This window comes from Boleophthalmus pectinirostris, unplaced genomic scaffold (genome assembly GCF_026225935.1).
Source record: "Boleophthalmus pectinirostris isolate CB_2022bp ecotype Guang Dong unplaced genomic scaffold, ASM2622593v1 HiC_scaffold_19, whole genome shotgun sequence".
Classification (NCBI taxonomy): Eukaryota; Metazoa; Chordata; class Actinopteri; order Gobiiformes; family Gobiidae; genus Boleophthalmus; species Boleophthalmus pectinirostris.
This window is the reverse complement of record NW_026571140.1, coordinates 33,708,913-33,721,184: the sequence shown is the minus strand read 5'-3', so window position 1 is coordinate 33,721,184 and position 12,272 is coordinate 33,708,913. Positions and strand designations below refer to the sequence as shown.

At 38.6% G+C, this 12,272-nt stretch overlaps 1 protein-coding gene across 2 annotated transcripts in view; it reads left to right on the top strand.

The window, feature by feature from the left end:
- Positions 1–12,272, top strand: part of efl1 (elongation factor like GTPase 1) — a 310,712-nt gene that overhangs the window by 286,651 nt on the left and 11,789 nt on the right. For both annotated transcript variants that reach the window (XM_055154283.1, XM_020920850.2), the window contains exon 22: positions 9,701–9,885. In XM_055154283.1, coding sequence (XP_055010258.1) covers positions 9,701–9,885 — 185 coding nt within the window. The remainder of the gene's footprint in view (positions 1–9,700; positions 9,886–12,272) is intronic.

Sequence of the window (12,272 nt, the reverse complement as noted above, 5' to 3'; positions counted from 1 at the left end):
TGTCGTTTGTTGTTTAGTTTCATATTTAAATCAAACAACCAGATTCTGCTCCCTGTTGGTGTAAATTAGATTTTAATAAGGAGTAAAAATAAATAATGTATATCTCCATACAGTTAAAACTATAAGTCTGTGTATTGTTTTGAGCACTTTCCAACTCTAAATACATGAAAAGCTCAGGGCACTGGGAACTTAAAAACTTGGGATTGGTAAAGAGTTTTGTGTGCAAATGACTTTTTATTTAAATAATAAATGAACTAAATTGTATTAGATTGTTCTGAATGAAGTCCAATAGCTTTAGTTAAGTCACACTCCATAGAGCTTGGGTGTTCAGAATGATTAGAAATTAGGACTGTTGCCCTAGTGATTGTACGATTTTAAAACAAAATCCAGGGTAGCCACAGGGTCTTAAAAGTCTTAAAAAGGTCTTAAATTTCATGTTCCTAAATTAAGGCCTTAAAAAGTCTTAAATTATGCTGTCCAAGTCTTATTTTTGGTAACACTTTATAATAACTACACCTTATTTAGCCTTAATAAAGCATGAACAAAGACTTAATTAATAATGATTCACGCTTAGTAACTACTTAATTACTACCTGAATTAGCACTTAAGTTGCACTTAATTCGCCTGTGCTGTAAATAGTAACTCAATACTTCTTAATTACTCATGAACTAACCATTTGCAGGTTTACAAATGTATATTTAAGTTCACATTTGAGCATTTATTAATGATTAGTAAGCTATGAGAGAATGATTTACTAATAATACAATGCAATGATAATTCAGGCAGCTGTTATCTGTTAGTTAAGTTTTTCTGAGAACTTTTCTAAAGTGAAGACTAATTATGTTTTATTAAGCGTTTGTTAAGGTTTGTCAAATTCCAGAGAAACAATAATGCATTACTAGTAAATCATTCTCTCATGGCTTACTAATCATTAATAAATGCTCAAATTTGTACTTAAATATACATTTACAAATGCACACGTAACAGGTTAGTTCATGAGTAATTAAGTAAGAAATACTTATGAGTAACTATTTACAGCACAGGCAAATTAAGTGCAAGTTAAGTGCTAATTCAGGTAGTAATTAAGGAGTTACTAAGCGTGAATCATTAATAATTAAGTCTTTGTTCATGCTTTATTAAGGCTAAATAAGGTGTAGTTATTATAAAGTGTTACCTTATTTTTTAATTATTTTTTAACAAAGGTCTTAAATTTCATTAGCTTATTTTTTGTTGTATACTCAACCGGGCTGCAGTGCAAAGTTAAATGGAGGGAGGAGTAAAAAACAACAACAAAAACAACAATTTGGAGTATGTGCAAACAATATTTTGGTTTCTGGCACCGGCGGCAATGAGTAAACAATCAGTACGGTGAAGGAAAACTCATTTGCTGTTTTATACACTCTGTTTTATATTCTCTCTCTGGAGTGGATTGGTCATTATTAGAATTGGATCTGGTGTTTTTCGCCCATATAAAGGGTGCAGTGTTGGTCTTAATTTTCATTTAAGTGTTGTCTAACCTGGGGGTACCCTGAAAATACTACAATATGTCTTTGGATTAAGAAAAAAAGTCCTCAAATGTTGCAGATAATAAGAAACTTATGATTACAAGATGAAAAAAAAAAAATACATATTTGCCAGTCACTTTTATTGAATTGACGAGCTCCAAAGTTAAAGCTGCACTGTGTAATATTTCTAGTTAAAGGTCCACCGTTTGCTTCGCTCCTTGGAAATGTTATTGGTTTGTCTAGAATGTTCCACAGTATAGATTAAACCTACACTGTCTCTCACAAGGGAGACAAAACAGGTCACAGCACAGAAACATATGTAATGAATACATGCTAGATGGACTGGTTTAAAGTCATACCATGGAACATTCCAGGCCAAGCAATTAGTGCGTATACATGCACATCAGTATCCTGGTTATGATCAGGTTTTTTGAGTGTCCCGGTTTCGTTATGATGCATGTATACACATTATCCTTTCAGTTTCAGTATCCCGAATAAGGCAGTATCCTGGTTATGAGAAACGGGGATATTGTAGTTGGTATATTCCGATAGTAACGGGGATACTGTGGCATGTGTACACAGTATCCTGGTTACTGCAGCGTAATGTTGAGTGCGCATGCGACCAAAAGACAAACACTTTTCAGTCTTTTCATCGTAACAGTATCCAACATAAATAAAGTGACCAACATAATTAAAGTGACCATACATGAGTGAAATGACTGAAGAGCTGTGAGTATGACCTACGCAGGTATGATCTCTGAAAAGTTACAAATGAACCATCTCCACCGCGAGACACGCACAGAACAGAGTCACCATCATCAGCACATCCCTCTGCCACAGAAAGAACATATACTGTATGATCCACTGAGTCATGTCCCTTAGTCTGAAGCTGAACCGCAGCAGCTCACAAGGAGCGAGCTGTTTTTTTTCAGCGCATTAGTTTATGTAAATGAGCCATGCGGTTTTAAGTTTCGTTGATATAAAACGTAAACAAATGTGCAAAGATGCAATAAACACATTATAATCTCAAACGGGCTGATGTGGCTCTATAGTGGTTATGGTTTATATGTTGTAAAGTTGAGTTTATTTATGCAGAAGATTTTAAATAAGAGTCTGCTGCAGTGTAGAACTTGTACAGTGTTTGGAAACTTTTGGTTTGATCTGCGCAGTGGATTGTGGGATACCTCATTACTCCTTACTGCTGGTTAGGAAACTCTCAAGGTTCCTATGCCAAAGGAGCTCATGGCTTGTTTGTGTTTTTCCTGGTTTATTAAATATATAATTTTTGCGCTTGCACATTTGTAAGATTATGTCAAGCAACCGCGATACTACGATTTGATCATGTACACAGGTAGCCAGGCTGGCGCCATCTAATGCCTCTGCTCAATTTAATTTCTCTCCAGCGACTAGGTCAGAAATCGGAATACACTAAACGGTTTGCAGGAATCCCGGACGTGCGAGTTTGGGCATCAGCCAGTCAGCAAAGAGCCATACATTCTGTGTTGGCAATGATTCCCTAGAGCAAGGATTTAAAGTCAGAACAAAGAGAATGTTTGGCAAATTTTTATCAAACGGAAAGACGTCATTGCCCTTCTTCCTACAGGATTTGGGAAACGCTTAATATACCAGTTAGTCCCGTTAGCTACGCATTACATACATCACGACCAAATAGCAGCGATTGGTTAAATAAAAAAGTACCCGCCTACAGTCTAACAAACGAATTCCAACGCTGCAAGGTCAGACAGATAAATCAGGCAGTACATCAGTTTCTCAGAGGGCATGTATACGCAGTACCAGGAATACTGCCATAACCGGGATACATTTGTGCATGTAAACGCACTGAATAACATCCCCATGAAGACCAGGATGTAGCGGACCTTCCACCAGAAAAGTTGCGCAGTGCACCTTTAAACCTAATTAATGGTAACAGTTTCAAATCGCTCCTGTCCGTCTCTGTTACTTCTACCACGTCAGACACTGAACCACAGGCTGCAGATTTGGAGTGGTTAGAAGGTCTGCCCTTTCTGCTCCCGTATCGGCTAATTCTCCCTAAACGCTGGTGCTGTTGAAGTCATTAGTCTGAAAATGAGGCCTGAAATGCCATTTAGCTTTTAGCGTGTTGGTAAACGAAGTCTCCCGCGCTCTGATTGGTCACAGCAGCTCGTTACCCGCGCCAATGCTCCATCAGCCGAATCAAAGACAGATAAATGTAGCCACGAAGTTAAACAGGATTTCAATTCAGATAGTGAGCAAATGAATATGATGCAATTGAATAAACTACTTACAATTAGAGTTTACAATAACAGAAAAAAAAACATATAATAACTGCAAAAATTAATAAAGGTCCTGTGTTACACAAAATTGAGCTTTACATCTTGTTATCTCCTTAAAAACAGATTTGGAGTTGTGTTTTGTTTCATTCACACATTTGAGTAACACTTTATTATTAGTCTGTCGACATCTCCAGGAAATAAAATTATAAATGTCACCAATATTATACAAAATTGAAAAAAAATAGACAAGACTTTTAGTAAAATCACTAATGTTAACTGTGGTTTTAACAGTCATATGAACTTTTAGCACCATTTCAGTACGATATATTGCAAGAGAAACTTTAATTCTTTCAACTGGATAAAAGTTTTCAGATTGGATGATTCACCACCTCATCCAAGTCGCTTTTTTGATTCTGACACAGCTCTGTAAGTCAGTGCTTTAAATATCTGTCTGAATAGTCTAATATATGTATTTTATATCATATAGTATAATCTGTGGAGATTGTGTGGCCCTGCATTGAAGAGTACTACTATATATTTATACATCCAAGTACCACTCCAGCCTGCTAAGAGTCTATTGTTGGTAATAATTATAGTATCAACGAAGCTGGAGCAACATATTTTGGGGCTCAGTATTTATTGTGTGTATAGTTTCTTTGTAATAGTGGGGAGATTTTAGTGATTTTTCTGTACTGTCAATCATGAGATTTGAGCTGTAGAGGTTAGAATAAATTAGCCAGGCTGGTGCCAAATAGTGCCTCCGCTCAGTTTCATTTGTCTCCAGGGACTAGGTCAGGAATCAGAATACAGTGCACTAGGTGGTTTGCAAGAACCCTGGAAGTGCGAGTTGGGGCACAGGCCAATCAGCGAAGAGACAGACATTCTGTGTTGGCAACGATTCCTGAGATGGAGGATTTAAAGTCAGAACAAAGAGAAAGTTTGGTGAATTTTTATCAAGGGGAAAGACGTTATTGCTCTTCTTCCTACAGGATTTGGGAAAAGCTTAATATACCAGTTAGCCCCATTAATGGTGCATTACATACGTCCAGTGTTCAGCAGTAACAGATTACATGTACCGTACGTAATCAGAGTACAAATTATGAGTAACTGTATTCAGTTACAGTTATTGTTTCAGTGAGTGGTAATTGGATTACAGTTACTTTGTTGAAATAAATGGATTACACTGTGGTAGTTTCCTGATTTTTTACATTTACATTTGGGCTATATCCCCCCCCCCCTCGTAATTCCACTCATTGCTGGACACTAAAGCAGGTGTAAAAGCAGGTCTAAACCAGGTCTAAACCAGGTCTAAAACCAGGTCTAAACTAGTTCTAAACCACGTCTAAACCAAGTCTAAAACCAGGTCTAAATTAGGTCTAAACCAGGTCTAAAACCAGGTCTAAAACCAGGTCTAAACTAGGTCTAAACCAGGTCTAAAACCAGGTCTAAAACCAGGTCTAAACCAGGACTAAACCAGGTCTAAACCAGGATTTAACAGGACTAAACCATGCCGCGGTGACCATGTCTCCTCTTCTTCTATCAATAATATTTTTAATATGGTTAAGGAAAGTCTGGGCTTTTTATTTTCTTTTATCAGACAAAACTTCTTATGTGAAGATTTCCTCATCTTTGCTTCTCTACAGAAAATCAAGTAATCCAAAGTATTCAGATTACGTTACTCACTTTAAGTAACTTAATGGATTCCGTTACAAACTACATTTTGAGGTATGTAATCTGTAATCTGTAGGGGAATACATTTTAAAAGTCACCTTCCCAACACTGCATACGTCACAACCAAAAAGTACTCGCCTACTGTCAAGCGAATGAATCCTAATGTGACGAGGTCAGACGGTTTCCACAAAGTGAAACTGGCTGAAGAATCAGGCTAAGAATAAGTAACTTCTCTGGCTAATGATTGATTTATTCTGCTATTTATTTGTTGCAGCTCAGGCTTTTTAATTATACTGTATATTTAAAAATTGTTTACTTGGATTATCCTACTTGTGCCAGTATTTTCAATATGATCATTTATTTCATATTCCTCTGTTTCTCTGATTCCATAACACAAGAACATGGCAGCTGAACTCCAGTAACAAGCGGCAGTCCAGAGTTTTGAGAGTGGAGTTATCTGTTTTCTGGGAAAGAAATATATGATTTATGGCCTTATATTTGTAGCCTTACCAGCTTGTCCAAGTCTGATCCCTTCAGAGCTCGGAAGCTAAGCACGGCCAGGCCTGGTTAGTATTTGGATGGGAGACCACTGAGAAAATCAAGTACCACAGTGAGGCACCAGTCACAAAAGCTGCCATTGTGTCCTTAGGCAAGGCACTTCACCCATATTGCCTAGTATGAAAGTGGTGTGTGTGTGAGTGATGTTGGTGGTCAGAGGGACCGCAGATTGGCAGCCGTGCTTCCGTCAGTCTGCCCCAGGACAGCTGTGGCTATAATAGTAACTTAACTGGGTATGGAGTGAATGAATAATGCTCTGTGAAGCGTCTTTGTGACATATGTCTGTGAAAAGTGCTATATAAATAAAAAACTTACTTACTTATTTACTTATATGTTACAGGGTGCTACATCTATAGGGTGTTTGTTGTTAAACCTCTACAATCATGTTCTGAAAGGGATTCTGTTAGACTTCAGCCTGAAGTGACCCAAATCCGATTTTTTGGCCCCTATGTGACCTGTATCTGATCTTTTAATGACAGTCTGAACGACACAGATCCGATTTTTTCAAATGTGACCCAGGACACTCTGATATGTGCTCCTAAAACCGATACATATCTGATCTTTTGACATGCGACTTCAGTCTGAACGGCCAAAGCGCATTCATCCGACCTACACGTCATTAACAAACCACAAACGTCACTATTCTGCGCTGAAGTCGGCGAAAATTGTTAATGAACTCCATGCCACTGAAGTGAAGCACATCACCACTCACCACTCTTGGCTACGTCTCCACATCCACACGTTCCTTTCAACAGACGTCGCTGCCGCTGTCCCACAAAACACCACGGCCAAAAACCTCGTCCTTCTCCTTCTCAATCTCCTCTTTAAAACAAGTAAGTTGTTCATGTTCTGGCTCCGGTACGAGAGGAACTTTAAAATCTCCAGGTGCTCAATGCTCACGTCCATGTTTGGACAACTTCCGTAAACACAGAGCACGCTCACTGCGGTTGACGTCATCGTGTCTCCAGTGCGCATGCGGGACACTTTTGGGCTGTTTAACGTTCACACTGGAGTCACACACAAGCCGCATTTAATTGGAAATGTGAACGACCTCGCAAAAACATCGGATTTCACAAAAAAAATCCAAATTGAGCGTTAAGCCCTGCAGTCTGAACGTAGCCTTAGTTTAGCTCCACTTGAGATACTTCTCTCCTCCTCAGTGTTACTCTCCTAATATTTTTTTTTTTTTTTAAATATGCACTGTGAACTGAATTCTGAATAATTTGCAAATCTACTCAAATGCAGAGGACAGATTTCTCTACAGGGACAATAAAGTTAATGTGTACCTTAACCTTACCTTAAAGACAATCTCTATGTAAGGAAAAAGGCTGTAATCCAGAAGCATTCGACCCCACTGTGTGAATGGAGAAAGATCTGTCCTATTTGAAGTAGTAGTGCGCTTCAGAACAACAGCCATATCAGTTACTTTTATTGTCCTTATTTATGGATTTCAGTTTCCTGTTATATGCAACATTTTGAGACTTTTTCCCATTTGAAAGAGTATAATGTTTTTAAATGCTTAATCGTTATGGCACAATGGCCTTTCATTTTTATCATTTTGAAACCCACCCATGGATAAAAGTTCAAGCTAAACAAACTATTCTTGCATTGATTTTTTACCAACTGGGCCATTTTTAACTATTTAAGATAATACAGAACAATTATCATATCAGTTACTTCTATTGTACCTATTCATGGACTTCAGCTTCCTGTTAAGACTTTTTCCCGTTTGAAAGATATAAAGTAGTTTTAAACTGTTAATTTCCTTCATTTTTATCTTTCTGAAACCCACCCATGGATAAAAGTTAAAGGTGCATGTGTGTAACTCTTCTGATGTAGGGTGTGCCGCTTAGCCTGATTCATCAGCCGTTTTCACTTTGTAGAAACCGTCTGACCTCGCAGCATTAGGATTCGTTCGCTTGACGGTAGGCGGGTACTTTTTTAAATTAGCCAATTGCTGCTATTTGGTCGTGACGTATGTAATGCTCCAAATCCCGTAGGAAGAAGGGCAATAACGTCTTTCCCCTTGATAAAATTCACCAAACATTCTCTTTGTTCCAGCTTTAAATCCTCGATCTCAGGAGTCATAGCCAACACAGAATGTCTGTCTTCGTCTACATCCATCTCGACCGCTTTGTTTACTGTTGTGCTGTACCACAAAAGGGACCCAGACAGACGCTTGAGTTTGACGTCATGGCTTCACAGCTCTTTGCTGATTGGCCAGTGTGCGGTCTACAACTTCCGGGGTTCTTGCAAACCGTCTAGTGCAGAGGTGTCAAACTCATTTTGGTCCGGGGGCCGTATCCAACCTACTTTGATCCCAAAGGGGCCGGATCAGAAAAACTCATGGCACATATACCCCAAACATAACAATAAGTTCAAATATTTGTGCAGACAAAAGGAAATCTATTATAGAAATCTTTTTTAATTGATGAACTCTTTCTTATTATAATATTATAATATTATGAACAACCTGAAACTTTAAGAAAAATTCAATTTCAACACAATGTTTTAACATTAACTTGTATGCAAATAGGAATAAGTAAATTTTTCTTGGAAAATCCTGCACTCGGCTCCACTTTTTTGACATTTTGTTGATGAGGGTGTCACGGTCAAGAGTCAAAACGATCGTCCTTTAAGAGCGTTTGGAAAGAGACAAGTCTTCATTTGTGTTGCTCTGGTGGGAGGGGCCACGTACAGAGACGCTGGAGACGCTGCTCTGCTCAGCACCGCAGAAAATTAACAATATTTTAATAGAAATTAAAATATTTTAGTAGAAAATCACCCAAGGGCCACATTAAAGGTCTTGGAGGGCCGGATCTGGCCCCCGGGCCTTATGTTTGACACCTGTGGTCTAGTGTATTCCGATTCCTGACCTAGTCGCTGGAGAGAAATGAAATTGAGGGGAGGCACTAGGTGGCGCCAGCCTGGCTACTGCCGCTTGCTTGTCTCTATGGAAATTATAAACTCTATTCATGCTTACGTCACAAACCAGGAAGACGCGATGACAACTTCCAGCGGGCTTTGTTCGCGGTAGTAAATCTGACAAAATCTGGGAAAAATTAGAAAATGGCCCAGTTTTCTTCATCTCCACGTCATTGTAGCGTTCCGTTATGTTTGACTACTCAATAATTGCAACCAACCTTTTCATCATTTCCCCACTGACGCACAACTCCGAGCGCACTGGGTACATGAGGACGCCAAATTCAAGATGATTCCAAACAGCACATACGTATGCAGTCTTCATTTTACCACTGATCACATTTTGTTCAGTGGGTTTTTGTCATAGTCGTAAGCGAGCCCAGTGTCGGGATCTGTACCGGAAGTTTTGGTTTGTGACGTAAGCGTGAATAGAGCCTATTGTTTTACCTCGGATGTGCCACAGTGTGACATTTACCATCTATCCAGCATTTATTCAATTACAGCTGTTTTTATTGCTAAAGAAATACCTTGAAAAACACAGATCTTACCTGTAACTTACTTGATCGTGCCACTTGTCTGTCTCCATGGAGTTAGAGAACTTTAATGTGACACTGTGGAACATTCCAGGCAAACAGGTGGCAGGCCCTCTACCAGAAAATTTACACAATGCATCTTTAAAGCTACACAAACACATATTATTGTAATGTTCTCTTTTTTTTTACAGGTTTGTTCATGTATTTTCATGACTAACTTTGATTTTCTTGTTCCCAGGGCGGGTGTACGGCGTCCTGGGTAAGCGTGAAGGGCGTGTGGTGCAGGAGGAGATGAAGGAGGGCACGGACATGTTCATCATTAAGGCCATCCTGCCCGTCGCTGAGAGCTTTGGCTTCGCTGACGAAATCCGCAAAAGGACCAGCGGTTTGGCCAGTCCCCAGCTCGTCTTCAGCCACTGGGAGGTCAGTATTATTCACCTTATTCTGGAAGTTGCCATTGGTGGAATCTTCGTCATTTGGGTTGGATTATTTTGCATGAAATCAGATAAATTCTGCACAGATTACAAAGCGGTTTTCACGCCTCGCAGAGAATCGGGGCAGTGTTGACTTTTTTTTATACACGAACAATGAACATTTTTGTCAAATCAGTCAACTTTATGTCGTATTTTAGCAGCAAAACATTTCTCAAATTCTCCATTTTCACAAAGAAAGTGCGATTTTAGGAATAAGTGAATAAAGTCAATAACAATCAGACTTTGGCAATATTTTCCCTTCTTTCACTTCATAATGTTGACGTTTGCTTGGAAGTTTCAAATTATGGAATTAAACTTATCTTACGTTGATTAAAATGAAGAGTTGTACATTCTTGCATGCAGTACATGCATTCTTACTGTGGGCACAGTCACCTCTCCACAGACCTGACTCGTAATTTAGCCTGGTGGTACAAATCTGTTTGTCACCACGGGCATTAGGCAAGTTTAATGTCATATTGTGGAACATTTACAACTTTTTTATTATTCTAAACTAACAGTGGACAATATATCAAATACTTTAAATATTGTAACATGCAAAATTAATAAAAATATTGAGTACTGAAGTAGTATGAAATATCTATTCATCACACGGAAGACCAAAACCAAACCCTAATATTGCTCACAGTTTTTGTTTCGTTTTTTTGTTTTTTTGTTTTTTGAAGAAATTTGAAAATTGTCTCAAATGTTGTTATTTAGTAGCATGTCTGTGCACAGAATTACTCCTCGTATTTATTTAACTTACATTGTAAATCATCAGATTATTTTTTTTAGCTCAAAACAAGCTTTTTAATACCTATTAAAGAACTGCTCAATTATGGAAAAAATCATTATCACGATTATTTTTGGTCAATATTGAAATCACGGTTATTCAAACTATTATTCTTTTGTTACACAATACATTTGTTCACCATTTCTCTCAAAAAAAAACACTTGATTATTGATAATTTCATACAAAACTTTCAAATTGACAATAAATATAGGCTACAAATATGTATCTTAGAGCAGTTTTGTGATGTATAAAACATAAAATGAATAAAATATACTTTAAACATGAAATAAGGCATAGAAAAACATAAATATATCCAAAATAAACTATATGTCCAGCTGTTCTACAATCTCTATATTAAAAAATAAAATAAATATACTTTATGTAAAAAATCACAAAATAAATGGTTAAGCTTTAAGGTTGGTTTCAACTCGATTATGTGAGTTTTGAGATTGTTTTGACACACAAATCGAAATTGCGATGAAAATTCACAGCCTTAACCTACTATGCCTTAAATCTTAAAAATCACAGCTTATCCCTCTAATGCTGAGACTTATTTAAAAAATTAATTATCTTTTCACATTGCAGGGTGACTCTAAACCTCTTCAAATCTCCTAATTGGGCAAAATCAGCAGTTAGCGCCGCTTTAGCCTTCGTGTTAGATTTAGCCTTCACCATGTGCTTTGTTTTGGGGGTTTGTCTTGTGCCCTAATGAGACAGCTCTCTCGAGGGACGGGGGATCAAAGTGTTTTCGGGACAACATGTGCCTCGGACCGTTATACCTGCCGCTTCACCGCCTCTCGTCCTCGTCTCGGCGCGTCTCGCCATTGTCCGCGCCATATGGACGGTGTCAGCGGAGGTCACAGGGCGGCCATGCTTGTATGGTGGAGTGACGCAGCACTGTCTCCGGGATTTAAATGGCTTGTGTTACTTAATAGGTCTTCTGCACATTTATCTGACAGGCTGAGCGGGTTCACGTGAGGAGTGGTATTGCTTCATTATCCTGAAAACGGCTGACAGTCAATGCGTCTCCGAAATGCGCCTCGTAAATGACTATTATTAACTTTATGGAGACATCCTTCTGGTGGAAAGCACGCGGACGCACTAGAATACAAATGAGGGTTCATCTTTCACCAATTGTCAGGTACGCGACGCCTGGGCGAAATTACAAATTTATCAGATGCAAAATCACCTTGAAGCTGCTACAGGAGGATACAAGACAAGTGAAGTGAGTGTGCTAGTCCCAAGCTCTGACAAATGGTGAGACTGTAATGATGCATAGGTTTTACATAGATTTTCTTTTACATGTAAAGTTGCCTTCCAGTACATTCATATAGACTGCCCTGGGTCTGACCATAGACTGCATAAAGAAGTAGAATAAAGGACTGTGGGGTTCAGATCCAGTCAAATGAAGCTCACGAGGCTAGCAGTTATACGAGAGAATATAGAGTTTCATATTAGGAATAGGAATTACTAGCCTGATTCATCAGCGGTTTCACTTCGTGGAAACCGTCTGACCACGCAGCATTAGGATTCGTTCGCTTGACGGT